Source organism: Poromitra crassiceps, assembly GCF_964638095.1.
Source record: "Poromitra crassiceps genome assembly, chromosome: 18".
Classification (NCBI taxonomy): Eukaryota; Metazoa; Chordata; class Actinopteri; order Beryciformes; family Melamphaidae; genus Poromitra; species Poromitra crassiceps.
This window is the reverse complement of record NC_139636.1, coordinates 25,973,569-25,997,477: the sequence shown is the minus strand read 5'-3', so window position 1 is coordinate 25,997,477 and position 23,909 is coordinate 25,973,569. Positions and strand designations below refer to the sequence as shown.

General features: G+C 44.7%; 3 protein-coding genes across 12 annotated transcripts; 1 reads left to right on the top strand and 2 right to left on the bottom strand.

The window, feature by feature from the left end:
• nrg4 (neuregulin 4) lies at positions 1-1,925 on the top strand. Its single transcript, XM_083654891.1, has 5 exons — positions 1-121; positions 325-367; positions 647-740; positions 894-1,046; positions 1,222-1,925. Exons 2-5 carry the CDS (start codon positions 358-360, stop codon positions 1,292-1,294), a joined length of 330 nt encoding a protein of 109 aa, XP_083511017.1. The 5' UTR covers positions 1-121; positions 325-357; the 3' UTR covers positions 1,295-1,925.
• Positions 1,926-2,716: 791 nt separating this feature from the next.
• On the bottom strand, positions 2,717-6,954 carry lactb (lactamase, beta). Of its 2 annotated transcripts, none has more exons than XM_083654876.1 (6): positions 6,556-6,954; positions 6,342-6,408; positions 5,397-5,587; positions 4,972-5,281; positions 4,244-4,409; positions 2,717-3,577 (listed from the first exon to the last, which is right to left on the bottom strand). In XM_083654876.1, the coding sequence occupies exons 1-6, from the start codon at positions 6,913-6,915 to the stop codon at positions 3,052-3,054; spliced, it is 1,620 nt and encodes a 539-aa protein (XP_083511002.1). In that variant the 5' UTR covers positions 6,916-6,954; the 3' UTR covers positions 2,717-3,051. The 2 variants fall into 2 exon arrangements, with proteins under 2 accessions (XP_083511002.1, XP_083511003.1); XM_083654877.1 differs by having other exon boundaries at positions 2,720-3,577; positions 6,568-6,954.
• Positions 6,955-10,329: 3,375 nt separating this feature from the next.
• On the bottom strand, positions 10,330-23,172 carry tpm1 (tropomyosin 1 (alpha)). 9 transcript variants are annotated; one of them, XM_083654881.1, is made up of 10 exons: positions 22,958-23,172; positions 22,090-22,215; positions 18,685-18,818; positions 17,597-17,714; positions 17,027-17,097; positions 16,071-16,146; positions 15,740-15,802; positions 15,540-15,609; positions 14,770-14,848; positions 12,737-13,586 (listed from the first exon to the last, which is right to left on the bottom strand). In XM_083654881.1, the coding sequence occupies exons 1-10, from the start codon at positions 23,069-23,071 to the stop codon at positions 13,583-13,585; spliced, it is 855 nt and encodes a 284-aa protein (XP_083511007.1). In that variant the 5' UTR covers positions 23,072-23,172; the 3' UTR covers positions 12,737-13,582. The 9 variants fall into 9 exon arrangements, with proteins under 9 accessions (XP_083511011.1, XP_083511008.1, XP_083511010.1 ...); XM_083654885.1 differs by lacking the exons at positions 12,737-13,586; positions 14,770-14,848; positions 16,071-16,146; positions 22,090-22,215 and adding exons at positions 10,330-11,418; positions 16,729-16,804; positions 22,442-22,567; XM_083654882.1 differs by lacking the exons at positions 12,737-13,586; positions 14,770-14,848; positions 22,090-22,215 and adding exons at positions 10,330-11,418; positions 22,442-22,567.
• Positions 23,173-23,909: the final 737 nt, after the last annotated feature.

The following is a 23,909-nucleotide window of genomic DNA, read 5'->3' as shown; positions in this document are numbered from 1 at the left end:
CCCGCCCACATGGCAGTCCCTTCAGAGGCCTAACAAAAAGCAGTTCCGAGTTATTTCAAGCTCCTGACTCACCTTGGAAACCTGCACTAACTTACCGGGAGCTGTGGGATTTCATGAGCTGGTAAGGAATCGAGACTGAAAACATTTATTTTGTATTTTCTGTGTGAGAAGACCTTCCTCTCGACACAGATATGGTTCATATAATAGGCTACGCAGGTTGTTTTCACGTTGGCATCTGATATTTCAGGTTATGACATGTCCTCTTGAGGTGAAACCAGCGATCACTTTCCTCTCTGTAATGCTTTAATGTTCCATATTTTCCAGGTATTCTGACAGCAAGACAAAAGAGTATCCCAAATGATGGCAGGTAATACATGATTGGAAACTATTATCGTGGCTTGGAATGACAATACTCAGCCCTGTTACCAAGTCCTCACTGTCACTGACACAGCTTAGGCTATAAGAAACAAATTGCATACCTGACTTTTAGTGGGAAATCCTCACCACTAACCACTCTCTAGTAAGATTGGGGACACCTGGGGCATGCAAAACGTGTCCGGATCCTGTAAAGAAAATAGAATATCTTATCTACTGTAGTAGGTATTGACAGAGATCTTTCCTAAAATGTCATTATTTCTATGTATAGAGCATGGTGCCCCTTGTGGCCAGCTGGAGGCCACCTACTGCATGCATGGAGGGACATGCTACAAAATACCTTCTATGAGCACGCTCTCCTGTGTGTAAGTGACAGATTTGTTCTCTCCCCTATAAGAATGTGTGTCATCTTCTACTTGAATGTGGAGCATAATGTGGAGCTTTCATTACATCTTGGGCCAAATGCCCCTCCTCCTTTCTGACAGCTTGTCTGCATTGTTGTTCATGTCTGACTTTAGCTGCAGTGGATACTACAGTGGCAGCAGATGCGAGCAGCACCAGCTCTTTAGCACTGGCCCCGACGCAGGACAGGCAGGGTTGATTGCAGCCGTGGTCATCGTTGCCCTCCTGGTCTTAGTGATACTGGCAGTTGTCATCTACTACACATGCAAGTAAGTAGGCTAACTGATGGGGTCACTTCTATTCTCAAGGCATCTAAAAATAGCAGGACGTCGAAGATGACTTGCCCAGGATTATGTTGCATGATTACGCAGTCTTGGTATTTTATTGTATGCCAGCCAGAATACACTTTGGCCAAAGCTAATACACATTCCTTGTGTCATACAGGATGTGGAGATCCAAGTCACAGAGCCAACAGAGCAATCAGCAACAGTACTGGAGAGTCAAACCAAGTGTATGATGCTCCACCCTTTTTTACATGTATTGTCCGCTTTGGTTAGACACTGGATGGGATGATGACATAGTTCCCAGGTATGAGCATGTGTGAGTTTCTCTGTTAAGACTTGATGCTGCTTGGGATACGGCTATGAAGGACCAAGTAGAGGAAAACTGCACATTGTTCTACCACACTGCACTGACCTTCACTGGCAGAAGATCAGCAGCACCTACACATGTATAGCCGATATAATAGCCTCATATGAGTTCTGGATTTGCTTTGTTACAATAAGGTGTTTTATCATTAACACAAACACAGACGGACGCACACACACACACCCACATACACAGTATGAAAAAGAGGGTGAGTGGGAAATGAATGGTACCGAACACAACAGCCATTCTAATGTGGCTATGATGTTAGCATTGTTGTTACTCACATTAAGAAAGTCACATTTCAATCTATGTACTTTGTTTCCTGCAATCTATTTATAAAGCATAGTTTGGCTATGTAGAAAGGGTTCCTTTTTTTTAGATGCTATTTTTAATTAACATTAATCAATACTGAATTTGCTATTAGCTAATTGTGAACGAGATTGTAAAGTAACCCTCTTTATCACTCGAGGAATGTAAACTCACTAGACTAGGCTATAAATTGTACTGTACATATTTTGTAAATACATGCAATTATCCTTACTGAATGACATGACAGTGATTTCAGGTGGGGAAACCAGAAACCACACACCCCAAACCTACAATTAAGTTCTTCCAAGAAGCCATTCAACTGATCTCTTAAATCTAAATATAGGCACAGGAGATCCCAGGGGTTTTACATTCAGTGTGGTGGCATCAAATCAGCTTAAATCCAGACCGCTCAGAAGGAGAATTAACTCATTGGACTGCTTCTCCAATTATTCATTGTCTTGCTCTCTCCAGGAATTGCTCACTGTGGGGAAAACTAAATTTGGCTTGCTGACACTTCTTCAAATTCTTGTCACCATAAAGAAGGGCTTAGTACTAGACATTCACTAAGGCATCAAAATCTGTGATTTTTCTTGTTGGCTTAACTTCAAAACACTAAACTAAATCGGTATTTTATTTATGTCTGGAAGTTACTTTGAGTATTGGACTGTATATAAAAAATAATATATTTCACATGAGCTTGCCAAATTGAGTAAAAAGTGAAATGTCACCCTATTTAAAAAAGTATTTGAAACCTACAATTATACGAGATGAAAGACAAAAACAAACCATGTTCAATGGAGAATATGACGTGCAGAGATCAGGATTGGTTGAACTTACACACAATCACCATTTCATGCTGTGTAGTAGACCTGTGGGTGTCATGAGGCGCTGCTTTAGATACCACATGAGCTCTTTCAAATGTCAACAATCTTTTATTTTTATCAAATTCAGAAATACATTTATTTTTCTTTCAGAAATACATTCCTATTAAGGTACAAGGTTGTTACTTTTTGAGATGAACATCTGTATTCGGTAACTGATCCCATACGTCAACAATGGTCTTCTTTTAGTGTTAGAAATAAGTGCATCGCTTCCACCTAGTGGTAGTATGGCTTACCTGACCATTAAGGCAAGTTTGTGCTTATGTCATTGCAATATTAGAATGTATATTAAATCTATGTTAAAACATTACATTCCCCAAAACATTTTCTGACACGTTTAAATGCTGTAACAAAATAGATGAGATCAAGTGTTTGATTTGAAATAACTTTGTGCGGTACAACGTAACCCCACAACATTTCTGTAGACTACTTACTCTCATAGGCTCCTGGCTTTGTCAAACACGTGGGCAATCTTCAACGCCGTACTGTTGAGTCCCACAGATTGCATGTTAGTGATGATGGTGACCACTACCCCCTGTGGGAGGACTGGGGTCTGTCCTTGGCGCTGAACCATCTCCTCACTGGGTAACACCAGGAGGACACTGCTGGCTCCCACAGCGCCCCCTGTGTGCGAGACGTAGTGCCTTCGACTCCTGCACTGCCCATACTTCAGCAGCTTCTCCACTACCAGCCAGCCTTGGGCATACAGTCCATCCTTATCCCAGCTGGGCTCTGTGTTGTCCACTGGAGCCCACAGATCCAGGGCAGTTGTGGGTTTGAGGAAGCCAGGCAGCAAGTCTTTGGTGTTCTTCAGGTGGCCCACCTGGTAGCTGTAGAGCACGGCGTTACCAAACAGCAGCAGGTCTCCCACAGTGGAAAGGAAGCCACCTCCTGCCCACTTGTAGGAGTTGTCTACGTACGGGCAGTTCACAACACGGCCTCGCTTGTTGAGATGATAAAATCTGTGTAAGAGCACAATCTGTCAATATGGACTCACTTCTGGAAACATATTTATCATGTCATTTGCACTCATCAACACCATCTTGGTCATCATGAGCAATCAACATAAACTCAAAGCAATACAGTAGCAACAGGTTGTTAAACAACAGACGCTTTAACAAACATGGCTGACATGCAGTAGTTCCACTTTGTCTTAGTAGGGTATAAGTCCGTTATATCCATTGCCAACAATGTTAAGAAGCCAACTTTCTGTGGCCTCTGACTGTGATCAGGGATGTTGTCACCGACAGCTTTCCGTTTCTGTTGTCAGGTGACTGCTTGACTATAAAAAAGTGATTTGAATGAGGCACAAAGTGTTAACCGGCTAACCAAGGCTAACTATAATTTCTGGGCTGTTAGCATTTTGTGACCCTCCATCAAATCACGTTTTATGGTGATGCAGTTGTCAAAAACAGAAAAAAATTGTCAATGAGCACACACTGTCACAAGTTATATTTGAAACACAACTATGCCACAGATAGAGCCAGAGGAGACAGAAACTGATCTATACCCTGCTAAGACGAAGCAGTATGTCAGCCATGTTTGTGAAAAGGGTCAATTCCATACGCCCCCTCAATCTTAGCCCAAGACGCTGCTTTGGACCTGGCTGGACCTCGGTTACAGATTACCTTGTGCGGTGGTAAATAATAGGATCATTTTCATCTGGCACAGTGTGGAGCATTCCCAGCTCACGGAACATGTTCATCATGTGATCCAGGAAACTCTGACCGGCAACCCGCTCCACAACGGCACTGAGCAGGGCGAAGGCGTGGGTGGAGTACAGGAAGGTGGTGCCTGAATATGGTAAACGATAAACCTCATTTAATAAGACACTATAACAATTTGCAATTAATCACATTGATTTGGGCGTCCGGGTACTGCGGGTAGTGTAGTGATGATAGATAACCCTGCCTACCAACACAAGGGTCACAAGTTCGCGCACCTGTGTTACCTCCGGCTTGGTCGGAGTCCATACGGGCACGATTGGTTGTGTTTGTGGGTGGGAAGCCAGAATGAGGGTATGTGTCCTGGTCGCTGCACAAGCGCCTCCTCTGCTTGGTCGGGGCGCCTGATCGGGGCAGAATGGAACTGGTGGGAATAGCGTGATCCTCTCATGTGCTATGTCCTGCCGGTGAAGCTCCCCGCTGTCGGGTGAAAAGAAGCGGCTGGTGACTGCACATGTAACGGAGGAAGCATGTGTGTGTCTACGGCTCTCCCCAGATCAGCAGAGGGGGTGGCAGCGACTGGGGCAGCAGGGGGAATTGGCCAAGTACAATTGGGGAGAAAAATGGGGGTGGAAATCAGGAAAAAAAAAAAAAAAAATCGCTTTGATTTACCAAACAAATTGGTGCTTTACCAGGTTTGAAAATGAGTGGGTCATCCTTGAATAGGTCCAGAGCCTGAATGACAGTTTCAAAGTTGTCTTTCAGGTAGTACTCCTCATGCTCAAACTCTTTTTTCTTCTGAGCCTGATTGGCCTCTTTGCCTTTGGTCTTTTGTTCTGTCGTGACTTTCTCTTTCTTTGCAGTTAAGCTCTTCTCCTCTTTCACCGGCGCCTTCAAAAGTCTCTTGGCCTTCTCCTTGTCCTCCTTCACTTTCTTTGCGTCTTTCTCATAATGTCGTATACCGCTCAGGTGAGAGACAATCATTCGTGTGGTTATTGTGACCTGAAAGACAGGAACAGAGTCAACTATGTCAACTCAATTTATGAACTCCGCAAAAAAGGGGAGATTGCTGAAGATGATGGCGGTTTGTGTTTTACGCAAATTCCAAGTAACTTACATCTTCTCCATCAAACTGTTTGTGGGGAAACTCTGGGACATATTTCTGGACCGGGGCATCAAGGTCTAGTTTCCCCTCCTCACACAGGCGTGCAGCAGCTGCAGATGTGAGCGGCTTACTGATGCTGGCAATTCGCATCACGCTCTCCGGACTGCATGGTACGCGATTCTCCAAATCAGCGTACCCCAGCCCTGAATTAGTTCAAATATTTAAATGCATGATGCATTCAGAATCTGAATAGGATACTATTTGAATGCTACATGTCACATTTTAACAAACAAATAAACAAACTAGAACTGCAACGATTAATCGATTACCGAGCTTTCGACCAGAGTGGCGCTGTGGAGCGCTGTGACGGCTAGGCTCGAACCCGGAAAAAATTAATCACCAGCACAGACTTCGGATGAAAAGAGGCATTCATGAGCGTCGTCTAGCTTTCTAACCCTGACGTCGAGAAGCTATGAACCCTTCTTCTCAAGTAGGTGGCTTTGAAATGTTTTTGAGACACTTGTAAATACGTCCGTATCGCTGATTTAGACAGCTTGGGAGTGAAAGTCACATGCAAATCTATGTAGGGAGACGGGACTCTTGTAGGGTAGCATAGCTACATGGAAAGAGGAGAAACGGGGCTAGGTCATGGGAAGCCCTGACATTGAACCTGCTCCTATCTCATCTTTTACACTTAACACTATTCATATGTCACAAGCATTTTCCTACCAATATGGTGCTACAACAATACACACAGCTCATTGGCCGTTTGTGTCACTTGATAATTGTAACCACCTGTTAATTGATTACAATCACCTGTTATTTTCCTACCAAGATGGCCGTGTGGTGATCAGTACCACAAATTAACCTGCCAATGACATTTTGGTGTTAAAAAATTATACACGTACGCACTTTTAAAGCGGAGTTGAAAGACAAAGTTAAAGAAAAGAAAGTTACCTTCACACCAGACTTGACAGCCATCCACAGACACCCCGATCACCAGCCCTGGGGCTCCGACCTCATCCTGACAACAGAGACATACGATGTGACTGAACTGATGCAGCCATGTGGAGTTGGGCAGGATTGCTTTGCCAGGATATATATAAATGTATGCATATAAATTAAATCAAGTCAAACAGAAAAACAACAAAACATATAGTTAGCGTTATACCTCCGTGCCTACCTTTATCCGCTCCACAAGGTCTCTGCTAACTGTAATTGCAGCATCGTATCGCCCACTCCTCTTTGCATCTATTTGATCGTCACACGAACCGTTTGCTGTGTCAAGATGGTATTTCAGTCCTAAAGCTAAGGCTATTCCCGCACCAACGCCATAGACCCACAGCCTGGACTTTGAGCGACATTTGAAAGCTGTAGACCCTCCGACAAAGCGCCTTTGTTGCTGAACAAAAACACGCTGCTGCTTATCTGACTGCTTGACTCGCGCTCCGGCTCGCAGTGTCAACAAAGGAGACTGGCTACAATGTTTACATTTGGCACACAAACGGTTCGGTAGCAACAAGCGAGACATTGTGGGAAATGAGTAACGGGTAATAACTTGTTACATTGACGATTCCTGTCAAAGTTAGCTTGCACCAGCTATGTTCTGCTTGCTAGCAGCAAGTGGACTGAACAGTCACCTGATCTCCTACGCCGTTCGCGTGTCCTACTTCCTGTATTTGTGTCACGTGGGTTTTGCAAACGTATACTTCCTGGTGCTTTTATAAACAGTCAAACCAAAACAGCAGGTGCGATTATATCTTCAATAAAACACCTATAGACGGTTTTCACCAGCTGCAACCCCACAGCACTTCCTTTTTCTCAGCTTCTTCTTCTGTGTTTTATGGCGGTTGGCATCCTTAAATGTTGCATTACCGCCACCTGAATTGTATCAGCTTCACAGTGCTAACTATTGACAGTGTCCACTTTCTCAGCTATTCAGGGGAAAACACTGACATAGCCTACTTCTATTTCTATTTTTGCTATGTAAACGTTTAAATGTAAAGATAGGCCTATGCGTGCAATAACGTACTGATAGTCAGCTTACTCTGTAACATGTAGCTTTTATTAGCCTCTCAGGCTAGCTCCGGGACGCAATCTTTTTTTTCCCATGATGGCGAAGGCTAGGCGAAGGCATGACCCGCCCCTCTCTGCCTCTAATTGGCTGACTGCACTCGGCTGCTCTCGCCTGCTTCCCAGGCGAGCCAGAAGTCATCTCAAACGAGCCTATACTTTCATTCACTCTGTCACGATGCTGCTGGGGGAAGTAGGCTACTTCATAGCTTAACTATGAAAATAGTGTTGGCTGTTTATCTCCCTTTCTGCTGCAGCATGTTGAAGAAATAAATGTTCAGTTTGAACAACACCCATTCTGGTCATTGTAGAGCAAGATGATCGCTTCCACTACCAGGGCCGCCCAGAGAGATGGCAGTGCCCCTGGAAGGGCCCACCGCTGGCGGCGCTCTCCTCCTCTCCTCTCCTCCCCTCTCCTCTCTCCCCCTCTCTCCTCTCCCCTCTTCTCCTCTCCCCTATCCCCCTCCCCCCTCCTCTCCCCTCTCTCCCCTCTCTCCTCTCCTCTCCCCCTCCTCTCCTCTCCCCCTCTCCCCTCCTCCCCCTCTCCTCTCCCCCTGGTTCCCCCTGGTTCCCCCTCTCCTCTCCCCCTCTGCTCTCCTCTCCTCTCTCCCCTCCTCTCCCCCTCTCCTCTCCCCCTGGTTCCCCCTCTGCTCTCCTCGCCTCTCCCCCTCTCCCCTCCTCTCCCCCTGCTTCCCCCTCTGCTCTCCTCGCCTCTCCCCCTCTCCCCTCCTCTCCTCTGGTTCCCCCCCTCTCCTCTGGTTCCCCCCCTCTCCTCTGGTTCCCCCTCTCTCCCCTCCTCTCCCCCTGGTTCCCCCTCTGCTCTCCCCTCCTCTCCCTCTGCTCTCCCCCTCTGCTCTCCTTGCCTCTCCCCCTCTCCCCCTGGTTCCCCCTCTGCTCTCCTCGCCTCTCCCCCTCTCCTCTGGTTCCCCCTCTCTCCCCTCCTCTCCCCCTGGTTCCCCCTCTCTCCCTCTCCCCCTGGTTCCCCCTCTCTCCCTCTCCCCTCTGGTTCCCCCCTCTCCCCTCCTCTCCTCTGGTTCCCCCTCTCTCCCCTCCTCTCCCCCTGGTTCCCCCTCTGCTCTCCCCCTCTGCTCTCCTCGCCTCTCCCCTCCTCTCCCCCTGGTTCCCCCCTCTCCCCCCCTGGTCGCCTTTTATACACGTCGCAAACAACGCAGGACAACGTGATTGGCTGGCTCAGATTTGAACAGATCTGAGCCAGCCAATCGCGTTATCCTGTGATGACGTAATGTCCTGTGCCCCATAACCGGATGGACCATATATGGACTTCCTCCCCCCCCTGGCTGCGCTATCATAGCTGCTGACTGTTGCACTATCCGTCAGATCCCTTTGCAAGGTACATGGACGTTACTCTGCAGAAACTACAGTAACAAAATCACGAATTGCGCTGTTTTTGGTGCTCTGCATGTCTGTGTTTGTCTAGTTAATGTGTTAACGTTAGCTAACGGCTAACATTCGCTAGTTAGCCAACCAACCAGCAGCTAACATTAGCTAGCTAGCTAGCTTACCGGAAGCGATAATTTTTTTGGATGACGGCGAAGGCATAACCCACCCCTGGCCCTCTCTGCCTCTGATTAGTGGCAGCGTTATAAACCATAGATATGACTATAGTAAAAACATAAACACACTGGCGTCTTTCATGCAGGCTAGCAAGCGTAACTGCTGTCTGTCTGTCTGACCCACTGAGTCTGACGGTCTGACCACAGACTGTAGAAAGAGATGTAATGCAGGATAGCCAAGCGAATGTGTTTGGATGGAAGTTTGACGCTAGGCCAATCAGAGGCAGAGAGGGGCGGGTTATGCCTTCGCATAGCCTTCGCCATCATCCGAAAAAAAATATCGCCTCCGGGACAACAACGCTTCCTACCCAGCGTGTGCACGTCTTTCCGACAGGGGTGGTTGTTATGGCAACTATTATCAACAACAACAACTACTACTACTAACTACTACAAGACATAAAGACCGAAATAGGCTACCTTGTTAATGTGTCTGTCGGAGACACGGCCTAACGTTAACATTTAATATGAGCCGAATATCAGCCTGCTCAGCTATGTATACAGGAAGTAAACCGGATATTCAGGTGGGTTGTGACGGTTGTTATTGTTGTCAAGTTAAAACTGTCTATAATTCAATGAAATTGAAATAATAGTAAATAAATAAATAATTTCCACTTTTTTAAAACTGAAAAAAACCAGGTATAATTTAATGTAAATGAGCTTAATTTGGAATGGAGTTGCTAAAAAGGTGTAGGCCTAACACAGAATTGGGTGAAAAATTATACTTCATGGTGGTTTTATAAACAGTCCAACCAAGCCAGACCCAATTTGACCTGGGAGGACAACAGGAGGGAATATTTGCTCCCATTAAAAAAAATGTAAATAGTTTCAAAACAGTAGCCTGCCTAAAGTTTGACATATACCAGAATGTGATAAACCATGAATACATATGCCTCTGATCTTTAAAATAATTCTTTGTTTCTCCCTTCTTTTTTTAACTAAAAAACTAGGTATATTTTCCTGTAAATTAGGTCTACTGACCATAAATTCCAGTAGGAAGAATGCAAATTGTGATAATGGTTTGGAAAGAAGTGGGCTAGAAAGGTGTAACACAGAATTTGGTGATTATTTATACTTAATGATTCATAAAGACATAAACACATTAAACAGTCAAACAAAACCGGGTGGACAACAGGAGCATGGTCGACGGGAAGACAATACAAGGGTTAAATAAAATAAGCTTTTGCATTTCATTAAGAGTTATTGAATGACCCCTGAGACCACTTTTTCATAGTTGTTTGACTCTATGATAAAAGAGAGGGGAGCTAGGTTTACAACACAAACCAAGTTCAAGAAACATCTCCAAACATGTGCTTTTATTTATAGTCATTTTTACATTTCAGATATGATATACAGTTGAAACATTACAGCAATAAAACAATGCACAACAATCAATGCAGATGATTGAAATCATATGTTTTTAGACAAGATGGAAAAAAAATTGAACCATGGTTCCAAGAAACTAAGAGTACTGAAACGTGTTGGCAAGATATTGGCGCCATACATTGTAATAATTGTCACGCTCAACAGAAAAATAAATATAATTTGGGAGTGAAGGAGGATCCCTTTCTAGCTATACGTAGTTACATGTTGGCACAAAATAAAAACAAAATGGAATTTTGGCCTTTGCAAAGGCAGTCAAATATCAATCTTGCTATAGTTTCTCTAACTGCTTAACAATACAGTAGCACCAGTATACATTGACAGGCATATCTAATGTATACTTACACTTGTGAGGAAACTGGGGGAATAAACAGGTGTTTTTTTAAACACTCGTGTGAAAAATGTGCACAATGTTGAGGTTCAATTAAGTGCAACATTTCTCCACTTTGTGTCCTTGGATATTCCTGTATGGTGTGTGCATAATCATGATGGAATGTAACGTACCAGCTTAGCTTCCATGGAGATGTATAAAACAACCTCTGTAACCATGGCACATGTCATTTCACCAGATGACTTGTCAAACAAACAAACAAACAAACAAAACTTTAACTGAAAGATTGCAAAATGCTGATATCAATACAAGATTAAAATTGGCTTGCGAAAACAATCGTGTTTCTCAGTTTAGGCTTCATAAAGGGAACGGCAGGCTTTACCTTCCCTTAGCTTTGCTCCTTGTGAGTTCCACTGAAGGCAGGACGGTGCGATTGGAAAAGCATCTGGCTGTTTCTTCTCCACCATGGGCAAGGTATGGGCAGGGGGGCTTATGGCAAGCAAGGTGCAAGTACAAAAAGCCAAAACCACTGTGTGTGTGTGTGTGTGTGTGTGTGGGGGTGGGGGTGGGGGTGGGGGTGGGGCACCATGCTTTCACATATTATTCAGTTCCATTAGAGTCTGGTCCAGCTGCTGGTGCATTTCGAGGTTCTCTTCTTTAGCATGTGACAGTTTCTCTGTTAGAACACCAAACGAAGAAGATTTAATCTCACACAAGCAAGCATCATTGAGTCAGTTGGTTAACTTGCATCAATAGTCAAGCTACATCATTCGGGTCAGTCATTCAATCTGGGTACATTTTAGAAGTAAACAAGCTCATATTATGATATGCAAGCAACCATACATGCAGGCCATTTATAGTCGACAACAAAGCATCTCAATACTTCAACAGAAACACAATACACAACAATAATCCATAAAAGCAGACTATTGTATAATGCAGTGTTATTTGGTTGCAAGACTTTACATGAAATGGATTTGAGAGAATCCCTGATTTTCAGTATATTTTAAATAGACTTGTTTTTTGCCAACAGCAACACAACCTCAAGCAGTGCAAGCATCGTACAAGACAATGCAAACAATATGTGCAGTGTTTCTTACATTGGATCCGATTGTCATTATACACACACACGCACACACACACACACGCACACGCACATTAAAAGTAAATGGGTTAAAGAGATGAAACATTCACACAATTTAGTCCTCATTCAAGGCCACTCGTAGTTCATTAGTGAGGAGGCGGTTTTTCTCAAGTTGCTGGTAGAGGGGATCTTTGCAGTCAGACAGCAAGTAGGAAAACAGAAAGAGAGGAAATCAGAGAATAGGAAAAGAGCAGAAAGTGCAATGCCTGTTGACCCCTACCTTTTCTAGAGGGGAGATTCCCCCCCCCCCCCCCCAATCATATCAATCAAGTAATATTGAAAAAATATCTGACTGACTGAGAGGGAGCATGGGCAATCTACCCTCTTCATCATATTTCTATTCATTTTCTTTTGATCTGCAACAGGTGAAGGGAGATATGACAGTGTGCAGAGAGACAGCATAAAGATGAGCAGATTCAAACCCAGGGAGTTAAAGAAACGATGGCAGACTGAGCCCTCAGAATGTCTCGAGGATTCTAAATGAAAAGAAAATCATCTCAATTGTACAGCTTGGCAACAAATTGGGAGAAAAAATTAATACTACTGGGAAAGGAATTTCTGGCAAAATGGGCACTATCCAGTGTAACCTTGCATAAGCTGCTAAAGTATAGTTCACCAACACCTGCGAAAGTCTTATTGAGAAGAATCATATCTGATTATGCTCTGTAGCCCTGGTTAGTAGCCCTGGTCAGTAGCCCTGGTCGTCTGTAGCCCTGGTCATCGCCTGCAGTCTCATAGCTGATTTGAAATGTAAAAGCATATACCGGTAATTGCTTACCTCTGGGTAAGTTTCTGTGTCTGAAATTCTGCTACTGCTTAAAAAAAAAGCCCAATACGTGTGAATCTCTATTTATTTAAAATGATTGACAGGATACCATATATCGTACAAAGAACATGTGCATCAACACTGGTATCTCAATGGAGAGTCAACAATCCTTCTCAATCATCATCCAACTTTGTCCACCACGCAGATGAGGCTCAAGTTCAACATGTCCTACATACTGTACCATTACACCCATTGCTCTATACTTGACCGCATTCTTCCCAGGAACAATCCAGCACGGATTCATTCCTCATTCTCCAAAAACGTTACAGAGTCCGCTACTTCTTCTGTCACAGTACTAAGTGTTGAAAAGTGCTTGCATGCATCCGATTCTAATGCTATGAGGGCAGAGAATCAGCTCAACGTGAATTAAGTACCTGTGGTTGTTACACTGCTGTGACGGCCCTAATCTCTCAACTTGACAAAGATTTGAAGAAAGAAATGTGGAAGAAAAACAAAACAAAACATGAAATGAAATCTGCAAAGCTGACCAACTATACCGAGGAAAGTAGTGTTCAAAACGTCTAATGGGATGCACAAACAAAAGCAATGAAATACATAATGAAGGCTTCCCGGTTTTATTAGAGCCACTTGAAAATAAATAAAAATTAAAAAGAAAGAAAAAAACAACAACAGAAAAGGACAGAGTAAAGAGATTACAGCTTACATAGGAGGAAGGACGTTTATTTTTACACAACGCAGAAAGAGTCTAGGATTCTGTACAAGAGTTGGGATGCGTTGAAATGAGGATGAACACATGAGGAGAGGAAAGCAGAGACAGGGGGAGGGGAAGGGAAATGGAGGAGCAGGCTGGAGAGAGCAGACAGATGCCGCTCAGCCGGCAGGAGGCGTCTTTGATGAGGTGTAAACAATTTATCTGTGTGGAAGAGAAGAAGTAGAGTGAAGTGGACAGCTGGCAGAGGAGCCGGCGCAAAACTCAGAGATGTGCACCACAAAGACACCACCACCAGCACCCACAGGAGGCACGGCACGGGCACGACGTAATGCACTGTGAGATGCATTGTGGGTACAACAGGCAACACAAACTCGAGGTTGGCCCAAACAACCCTCCCTCAGACCACATGGAGAGCTTTCTGCTGAGTCATGATGGGGAAACACTTGACCAGTCAGAAATGGTGCGCGGTGAATCTCCCGTCATGGCTTGTGTAGCGCGGGACTAAACCCGTCTAACAAGTCACATCGGGAGTTCACGCAGGCCGACGGCAGACCGACCGTTCGCCTTCGACCAGTGTGAACGGCGGAACCACAAAGGGAGCTCTCACAAGCACACAGGGGGCCTTTCTTCTGGACAGAAGTAGACCGTGTTAGTAGAGAGAGGGGGGGAAGGAGGAAGTGAACGACAGTTGACAAAAAAAGAGGAAAACACTCATCACCTTGAGTTACAGAGTGAAATCAGATTCATTGAATACGGTCGACTGCATTTCAACAGCATGCGTCGCTTCGGCGGTCAGAATACTGATCGTATTTTGACGCTGCTAAAGCGAGACACAAACTCACAAAATGAACATTCATTACTTTCAAACATGACAAGTAAGCGATGTTCATTGTACAATTTGTAAAATGAAATTCAATGAATTTGAAAACAAGAGAACCATGCTGCCGTGTTCTGTTCATACTCAACATGACTCCAGGCCTGACAACAACGGCACACAAAAGAAATCCAACACTAAAAGGTTGCTTTCACAAAGACAAAAGAGCACGACATTCTCTTGAATCGTAACCACACTCAAAAAGGAAGTGCGAGAGGAAACCGCTTAAGAGCGGCGGCGTTGTAATTATCGTTAACGTGGACTTCATTTGATGGTTCCACAGACATGGAATATCTATTTTTAAGACTAAGCAGCACAAGAATACATAAAAGAATAGCTGCATTTTGAGTGGTTAAAATAAATAATAACCACTTAAAATGTAGGAACAGAAGGAGGTACATGAAAACACAGGGGGGCTGGAGGGGGGGGGGGGGCGACGGCCGGAATACACGGAGGAAAGATGCAGGAGAGGATGGAGGCACAAGCAGGCACAGCCATTTGACAATTTACATGGAGGTCATGTCGTTGAGGGCGTGGTCCAGCTCCTCGCTGATGGCCTTGTACTTCAGTTTCTGGGCATACAACTCATCTATTGGTGGGGCCAGGCAGGGGCACGGGGGGAGGTGTGCAGTGAAAAGGGGAGTGGAGGTGGAGGATGAAGGAGGAGGAGGTGGTGAAGGGTGGAGCATCCAGACCAGAGAGAGGAGACAGGCCAGGAAGAGAGAGAGAGAGAGAGGCGACAGACAAATTGGAAACAGAAGAAAAAAAGGAAAGAACGTTACACCAGACGATGACAGAAAAACGCAACCAATGCTTGGGCAAACTCCTCAGCACCTTCAGGAAATGGACCCTCTTATGTCCTCAGTCTACTATGACTTGCTGTCAACATCTAGGTCTGATATCTCTGATGAACAGTTGGACCAGTTCCAACTCAGCACATAATGAGTGAACACTGAAGCCCGTATTCTATTCTGCCGTCGAAGCCATTCCTTCCCCACCTATGAGATCTACAAATGAATCAAATACACTGCAAACAAAACCGCAACTCAATTATGATTGGGTTTGAAAATGGGCCGTGATGAAAATGAGAAGGAAGCAGAAAAAAAGCTTTTGAAGCAAAGTAAGGAATGGGCTTAAAAAGTAAAATGAGATTCCTAAAAAGCATTGACCACTTACCCAAATGCCATAAGTGAGATTGACTGACTGACATAATAATAAACATTTCAAAATGCTGACCAGCAGGGTAGCATTCGGGAAAGCGTGGAAATAAAAAGCCATACCTTCCAGGTCATCGATGGTCTTCTCAAGCTTGGCTACTGATCTCTCAGCGAACTCAGCACGAGTCTCAGCCTGTGGTGGAGAGACAGATTTGTGAGTCTCCGACACTCGTGTGAACTGCGATACTGCACCTCTGACATTTAGAAATTATTAGCCTGGCCGCCGGCCAACATCTCCCCAGATAAGGCCTTGTGAAACTTGCCTCCTTCAGCTTGTCTGTGAGGACCTTGATCTCCTCCTCGTACTTGTCCTCCTTCTGTGAGTACTGTGGGACAAAAACAACAACGATAGTCGTCAAACATACTGCAGGCGTGTGTGAGGAGCAGTCAAAGCCATCGAAATAATACCAGTGTGCTGGAAATGATACCAGCGCAGAGTTGATCTTCATACATTTCAAATCGACAAGCATTATTATGGAATAAGAGTGAAATGGAACATATATGGGTCCCCGGCTCTTCTGCTCCCTATATCCACCCAGTCTATGGGCGAGCTGAGGGGTTTGACGGCATGCACTGGGCTGCGGCCACACGTACCTTCTCAGCCTGGGCCTCCAGTGACTTCAGGTTGTTGGTCACAGTTTTCAACTCTTCCTCAAGCTCTGAGCATTTGCTGGTGTTTTAGACAAGGAGGGTAAGGTGCCAAGGAGAAGAGGAGGGATGGGGGTCGAGGAGAGAGGTCACAACAGGGAAGGGGGAGGGGGGGCGAGGATGGACAGACCAGAGGCAGACACAGAACGGGTAGAGGGAAAGCAAAGTAAGAAAAAGGGTAAAGGAGGAACAAGATGAATAAGAACTATGAGGATTAAAAACGAGGAGGTGAACCCCAAGTATCTCAAAGTGCCCCCAACACAGCAGGAATGTGAGAATAGCAATGTGAGCAATGCAACTACTCACAACGAGTGAGAGGCGGAGCTTAATGCATATTTTTGGTAAATGCCATTGGAGCATCTAGAGTTCACATGCAGCTGTTGCACTCTGTTAACTGTGAGGTGTCATTCTTGCACTATTCCTGCCAGGTTAGGTGTGAGTGACAGAGTCTAATTGATCCAGAATTTTAAAAAAAGAGAGCGCAAAAAGCAACAGGCACAGCAAGCAAGACAAGAGGCTTCATCCATTGAGGTGAATGAAAGGTGACATGGGAAGAAGCCATGTAGCAAAAGAAGCCGGCGTGCGTGAACATTGTCTGTAGTACCTTTGCAACTGAGGAGTTTAGCGATTTCGTGCTTTGCTCCAAAACTCGGAGCTCTTCCTCCGCTCGTCGAGCCCGTCTGTTAGTGGGTGTGGCGTCATGCAAGCCAAAAACCATTCAAACCGTGGAACACATGCAAATTATTAGCACATGCAATAAGAACATAGGGCGCATTGTTCAAATGCAAACCGAGCACGTCCTGTGCTCGCTGCGTCGTTAAAATAAAAAGCAGACCTGTTTCAACATCAGCATACATGCAGATTCAAAATGCAAATTTGTGTAGAGAGGTGAAACTTCTCACCCTTCTGAGAGCTCAGCGCGCTCCTCTGTGCGCTCCAGGTCGCTCTCAATGATGACCAGCTTACGGGCCACCTTTAGGTGCAGCACAACAAAGTGTCACAATACAGCAAAAACACATGGTGCAATTAGGATAAAGGGGTTTCCTCTCCACCCTTCCCTATGCCAATGAACAAATCTCTTCACTGTGTACTGCTCTCATACACACAAGTACACATGCACACACACACACACACACACACACACACACACACACTACTTTTAGAAAAACACAGTTCATATAGTCCCTACATTTTGGACTGATCGGTCAAAGTATTGCACTGAATTAGGCAATAGACAATAATGATTTGCAATTAATCCATTAATTCTGAAATTGTTTATGCTTTACATGTCTTAGCAAATATTCAAAATCCCCTGGCTGTTAGGGAGTCTAGTGAGTCTGACTGAATGGAAATCAATCAACTTGTCCAAAAGGCATGGAAGTAACGTGAGTGAGCAGCTGCATGTGGTGTTGCCAGATGGTTAGTAGCTGTATGGGCAGGGTGGGTGAGCTGCCAGTGGCTGGGAGACTCGCCTCCTCGTATTTGCGGTCAGCCTCCTCAGCGATGTGTTTGGCTTCCTTCAGCTGGATCTCCTGGAGCTCCATCTTCTCCTCGTCCTTCATGGCCCTGTTCTCAATGACCTTCATGCCTCTGTGGGAAGGAACAGACAGGCGAGACATGTCAGGAGTCACTTTCTCTCACAGAGCTGCTGTAACGCAGTGCAGATCAAAAGGCAGACAACTGAGGTGAACGCTGGCAGACAGCCCACAGTCTCCCTGAAGACATGTATGTATGCCTGGTGCACATTAGTGTAGGCTGGTGAATATTTCAGATTCCCTTCTACAGTTGAGGGCTGATGTAGGGGCTGGGCAATAGATCGATATTACATGGATATGGTGATGTGAGACAAGTTATTGTCTCTTACATTTTGGACATCGTAATATCGTAATATGCATAAGTGTTGTCTTTTCCCGGTCTTAAAGGCTGCATTACAGTGAAGTGATGTCATTTTATGAACTTACCAGTTCTAGTTGACCTATTGTAGCTCTTCTCTTACCTGTTCTAGCTTTTCTATTAATTGCCTTTACCAACTTAATCATTATATCCACATTACTGATCGTTATCCATCAAAGAATCTCATTGTGTAAATATTCTGTGAAAGCACCAATAATAATAGGGGAGGAAACCCTGTCCTTGCATTTTATTTAATTTAAAAGTTGGCTTTGATTTACAACTGAACCTTTAGCCCACATTGTAGAAAATACAGAGATATATATTGTGTATCACCATTCAGCCTCAAAATACAGAGATATGATTTTTGGTCGATATCACCGACGTTAGTCGGTTTTGGGGAAATGCAGCATTTGGGATGATAGAAGGACTGCACGCAGTCTGGTGCAGCAACCGTGATGGTGGGCTGTCTGGCATCAGGCCCTGCAGCACAGAGGAGCTGCTTATACCCAAAACAAAGGGATGGAAAGGCAGTCACATGACCCATTTACCCCCGGCCACCTGGTCTCTGGAGACGCGGGGGGCGAGGGAGATGATCTGAGGTGGTCTCTGGAGACGCGGGGGGGCGAGGGAGATGATCAGAGGTTTAAGTGTTCAGGGGGGAACCCACCTTTCGCTCTCATCTGCAGCCTTCTCAGCCTCCTCCAGCTTTTGCAGGGCAGTGGCCAGACGCTCCTGGGCACGATCCAACTCCTCCTCCACCAGCTGGATACGTCTGTTAAGGGAAGCCACATCGCTCTCAGCCTAAGGGGAGAAAGAAGAGGAGCATGTCAGAAGAGCCTGAGGGTCGGGACGTCACCATCTTGGATAGACAAAACAGGAGCTGAATTATTACAGACATACACAACAAAGATTAAACACTAAACATCAGCACAAAGAATGAAGGTGATCTAGATTTTTTTCCCCCTTTATCAGTTTGTTTAGTAGTGGTAATTCTATGCTCATTGATGAGCGTAATCACGGTTGTTCACGGACGGTTCTTTCTGTGTGCCACCACCTGTTGGGAAAAGCAGAGGGCCGTCCCAGGAGGAGTCCCTGTGCCTCATTGCCTATGTGTAATGATAACGATGCCCCCGGCTGACAGAGGGGGGAATACCCTGTCTCATTACTAGGCCCCCGGCTGACAGAGGGGGGAATACCCTGTCTCATTACTAGGCCCTGGAGGGGACATTACCAAGCCTCAAGCCAAAGGGCCTGTGACAATTACACTGTAAAAGACTGCACACATGACACACAATGCAACTGCAAAGGACTCCCTAGGTAGGTACAACTATAGGAGTTATTTTAATTTGCAACATATTGGTGAACCGGGGTCTGCAGTGACAAATTGCTATTCATTATGGTGGGGGATATCATATCAAAGCAATGACAAATGATACAGCTGTTTTCCACGAGCAATTATATCGATACTGGTGCTTCTGCATTTTGTGTTCAGCAAAACTGGCTATTCTTGAAAAAGGCCAGTGAACGCAGTCTGTTAAACTTCCCCATACTAAGGGTAATGCAGGACAAACTCAAAGGTCTCTTTAAATGCTTTCTCTTGTAACCCACAGCTGACTTTAAGGTGTGCTGTGTGGGGCCAAAGTGCACCTCAGGCTGTAAAAGTGTGACAAGGAGGAACTTACTAATAATAATGACTCAGCTTGAGCGTGGTTCAACTCCACCAAAACCGCTTAAAGTTGATTGAAAATAGACTGCGGACAAACTTGAATATCACGTTTTGAGATAACTGACGACATGCATCTATATTCACCTGCAGCAATGTCTATTTCCCGCCTCTGTTCACAGAGGAAATCACTCTGCACTCTGCATGTGAAAAGCCCTTGTCCTTATATGGAGAAGTCAAAGAGCAAAAGCTGAGAGCAGCACTGGCACATTCAACTGTTGTCACTGCCACAGTTCTATCACTTCCTGGTTGTAGACATTAGTTTATTAATCTACTGCTGATGTGTCTGTAGAGTTACTGTGTAGCAGGTCAAAATGAGAGTTATGATAAGTGCATCAAAGATGATATTGAAACCGACGAGAGCAATTGATGTGATGATGCAGCAACCAATATAGTGTCACATTGTATCAGCAACAACACACTGATACAATGTGACATGATTGATTGCTCAACTGCTCTATGTGGGCATCCAACGGCCTACCGATTATAATCGTTTAGCCACCAGCCACATAGCCTCAGATTAGCAGGCGATCAAAATCGTGGGCAGGGGGACTTTGTAATGGCACCGGAGCCAAGTAAAGCTCAGTTTACAGCACCGCAGTGCATCAAGACAAATCCCGCTATGTCACTGCTGCCTGCCTGCCTGCCTGTATCACTATCCGTTCAAACGGCCGCCTCCACACACACGAAACAAGCACACAGCAGCAAGGCTACACTGAGGATGCCGCTTTGCTTGGACGCATTTGATGAGGTCTCCTGTCCTGTCCTGCCTGGCAACACGAGGTAAACATGCTTACTTCTTCTTTGCTTTTCCTCTCCGACACCAACTCCTTTTGTAACCTCTCGGCTTTCTCTTCTGCACCGTCTGCCTGCTCCTGCAAGTTTCTGATTTTTCGTCTGACTGCCTCCAGCGATGTAGCTCCAGCCATTGTCTACTCTTGTTCAAAAAATGCACTAGGCTAAAGGCTACAGGGCAGCAGAATTTCCGAGAATTGAATGGAGAGAGAAATGACGTCCTTGATTGGGACTACGTGAAGGCGGCTGGACAGTGCGCGAGTTTTTTTTTTTTTAAGACGCACTCGGCTGTGTTCAGGAAGTAACAGATTACCGAATAAACCTTATTATTGTATTTCGCATTCTTATATGCAGGACACGAATCTGTAATAATCTTGTCTTGGCTCAAAAAATAAGAAAAGATAAAATGTGATTGTTACTAAATTACCAAAGAAGACACTTTAATGATAATATGGACCCGCCCAGTTATCATCAGCATCCTTTGGTCGCAGTTGCTACACGGCGCCCTCTGCGGGCCAACTGTGAGCAGTGCAAATGGTAGTCAAATTTTTTGAAACAGGATTCAACAGGAATACTAATCCTAGTATCCTACAATACATTTTAGAATTATACTAGACATATAATACAGACAGCGTGTCGTTTGAGAGATTGAGATATTACATGTATATATATATATATATATATATATATATATATATATATATATATATATATATATATATATATATATATATATATATATATATATATAAACACACACACACACAGGCTATCATACATAGTAGACACTATAAACTCACTGCTGGCTACTGTAGACAAAGTCCCTAAAGGAATCTTATTATAGGATTATCATAATGGGTTTTTGTTGTGTGTATCTTATGGTCCACACGACAGACTGATTTTTGTGATTGATACTTGTAGCTTGTAGGCCTATTTCAATTGTTACTTTTTTTTTTTTTTTTTTACTAGGCCAAGGCCTACGCGGACCTTTTGCTGGGAAACTTCAGTTCCCCTGTGGTAAGCAGCAAAGGGCGCAGCCCGGAGATGTGAGCTCTATCTTGACCATATAAAGCAGTGGGCTATATTTATCCAGGCGCTGCGCTCTGCTCTTGGGAAGACTGCACATTTAGCCAGTTCACTTTCCACTCAGAAAATGTCTTCTTCTGCCTATGAGCTACAGGAATAAACAGGATTATAATTGATCATTAATTGGATTTTTGAATAACACTGTTGTGTCAGTTGCAGTAACAGTCTTCTTTCTTTGTGCTGATTTGAGTGATTGTGCATTGTGATCAGTGATACAATAAAAAGATGACAGTTCAACACTAATAGGACATATGTCTGATGGAAAAAAGTTTATTTTATGTTTAGCCTACTTGCCAAGGATGGGCAGCAGGTGTAAATCATTTGAGGGATGTAAGATATTTTTGAACACTTGACAAGATAAGTCCTGTGGTGTTGCTCTGTCATTTCACATGTACATGGAAAAAGATGTGCAGGAAGAAGGCTGGTGCAGAAATTGTGCCATTGTGTAGGCCTACCCTCCTTACTTACGTCGGCGGCTTTCTTCTCTGCGAGCTCAAGTTTCTCCTGGGCGTCTTTAAGAGCCTCAGAGTACTTGTCCAGCTCATCCTCAGTTCCCTTGAGCTTCTTCTGCAGAGCTACCAGGTCGTCCTCAAGCTGAGGCGCGTTTCAGTGCAGCACAGTTTCAGAGGTGATCAGCGGGGAAACGGAGTGCGTGATGCGCGCACAGGCGCAAGACAGGCGGACAGAGAAACAGACAGAGAGAGAGACAGATAGACAGACACACAGATAGACAGACAGACATACAGACAGACGAAGAAAGTACAAGGGGGAAGAGAGAGAAGAGAAGTTAGGGAGACCCATGCAAGTCAGGTGAGAATACCTTGGTGGCGACCTCGTCAGCGCCCAGCATCTTTTCCTCAGCAGTTTGGAACTCCTCAAACACTTTATCTCTCTCGTCTTCAGTAATGCGCAATTTCTTTTCCAGCTCTCGCATATCATCCTCTAACTATAATACATGCATATAAAAGACACAACGTTTAATAGAACATGGAACAAAACATGCATTATCAAATTATTATCAGACTACACATTTTGAATTCTATCAGTTTATCTATATCAACATCCTTATTATATTATTAACATCGTTTAGGCTATTTACATCACCAATTGGCTCAACAGTTGAGATGATGACTTAGAAGTGAGGATATCCCCCAAAATCAAGAAAGACAATATTCTTATATTTTCTCATGATTTTTCTCCCAAATCCTTATTTCGAATTATCCATGAAAGCATTTAATCCGTATTGGGGGAAGTGATCCATTTAGCCGGCGTTAAGAGCCACTGGTATTCCTGCCCTTTTCTAGACATCTTTGGGATTGTCAAAAAAGCTGCCGACCTGTTTGCTCCTGTCCTCTGCTGCCTTCTTGTCTCCCTCAGCCTGCTCAGCTCTGTCCAAGGCATTCTCCTTGTCGAGCTTGAGCATCTGCATCTTCTTCTTGATGGCATCCATGGCTGTTTATCGTTTGTTCGGCCGCACTAATGTCCAAAAGAAATCAAGAGATGAGACTGACTGAGAGAGAGGCGAGAGCGTCTGTGCCTAACCGAACGCTAAGCTGGAGTGCAAGCTCTTCCTGACTGTGCCCTGTCAAATATGTACTTTCAAGGGGGGGTGACTGGATTCCTTTGGTCATCCAATACTTTTTCGGAGCGGGCCTGTGGGTGTGTGTGTGTGTGTGTGTGTGTGTGTGTGTGTGTGTGGGTGTGTGTGTGGGTGTGTGTGTGTGGGGGGGTGTGGGGTGGCCCTTCGGCGTGCCCCGTCGTTTTTTTAAGGATGTGCTCAGCGATTCGTCGCTCTCAGACATTTGATCATTCAGATGCCTATATATGGGGTCTGATGGGCAAGCCAATAGCTCCAGCAGAAAGGCTTCCTATTGCTAATGTAATAAAAGCCATTCAATGCACAGAGGAGATGGGGACGAAGACCTCTGCTCCTGGATCAATTCTCTCTGCATTGCACTTGTGAACATAGCCTACAGTGGTGTAGTCTGATTAATATGAAACACAGCATGTTGATAGGCTAGCTGTGTCTTTATTCAGTGCATCTTGTTTTTATTAATTTCCAGAATGATTTAAATCTGGACCATGTTTGCCTTTCATGCACATTATATCTTATCTAATGTTGACTCTTTTTCCGTGTTGCCCTGCAGGCTGGGATCTGGACCTTGGGCAGCTGGACCAGCGCTCTCTGTAACAGTTTGCACAGGATTTTATCAGCCAACAGCTATTGTTGTGTGGGTAACACTTTACAACAAGGGTCACTAAATGAATGGTTAGTTAATGCTAACCAT

What these genes read in the sequence shown, in the direction of transcription:
- nrg4 (XM_083654891.1), top strand. An exon ending in ATGAGCACGCTCTCCTGTGT is followed by an intron (nt 741 to 893) that starts GTAAGTGACAGA and finishes GTCTGACTTTAG; the next exon opens with CTGCAGTGGATACTACAGTG. An exon ending in GTCATCTACTACACATGCAA is followed by an intron (nt 1,047 to 1,221) that starts GTAAGTAGGCTA and finishes TGTGTCATACAG; the next exon opens with GATGTGGAGATCCAAGTCAC.
- lactb (XM_083654876.1), bottom strand. Translation starts at nt 6,915, where the DNA reads ATGTCTCGCTTGTTGCTACCGAACCGTTTGTGTGCCAAATGTAAACAT. An exon ending in AACAGTTTGATGGAGAAGAT is followed by an intron (nt 5,282 to 5,396) that starts GTAAGTTACTTG and finishes CCTGTCTTTCAG; the next exon opens with GTCACAATAACCACACGAAT. An exon ending in ATTATTTACCACCGCACAAG is followed by an intron (nt 3,578 to 4,243) that starts GTAATCTGTAAC and finishes GCTCTTACACAG; the next exon opens with ATTTTATCATCTCAACAAGC.
- tpm1 (XM_083654885.1), bottom strand. Translation starts at nt 23,071, where the DNA reads ATGGATGCCATCAAGAAGAAGATGCAGATGCTCAAGCTCGACAAGGAG. An exon ending in GCTGCAGATGAGAGCGAAAG is followed by an intron (nt 17,715 to 18,684) that starts GTGGGTTCCCCC and finishes TCCTTCCCACAG; the next exon opens with AGGCATGAAGGTCATTGAGA. An exon ending in CGCGCTGAGCTCTCAGAAGG is followed by an intron (nt 16,805 to 17,026) that starts GTGAGAAGTTTC and finishes ACCCACTAACAG; the next exon opens with ACGGGCTCGACGAGCGGAGG.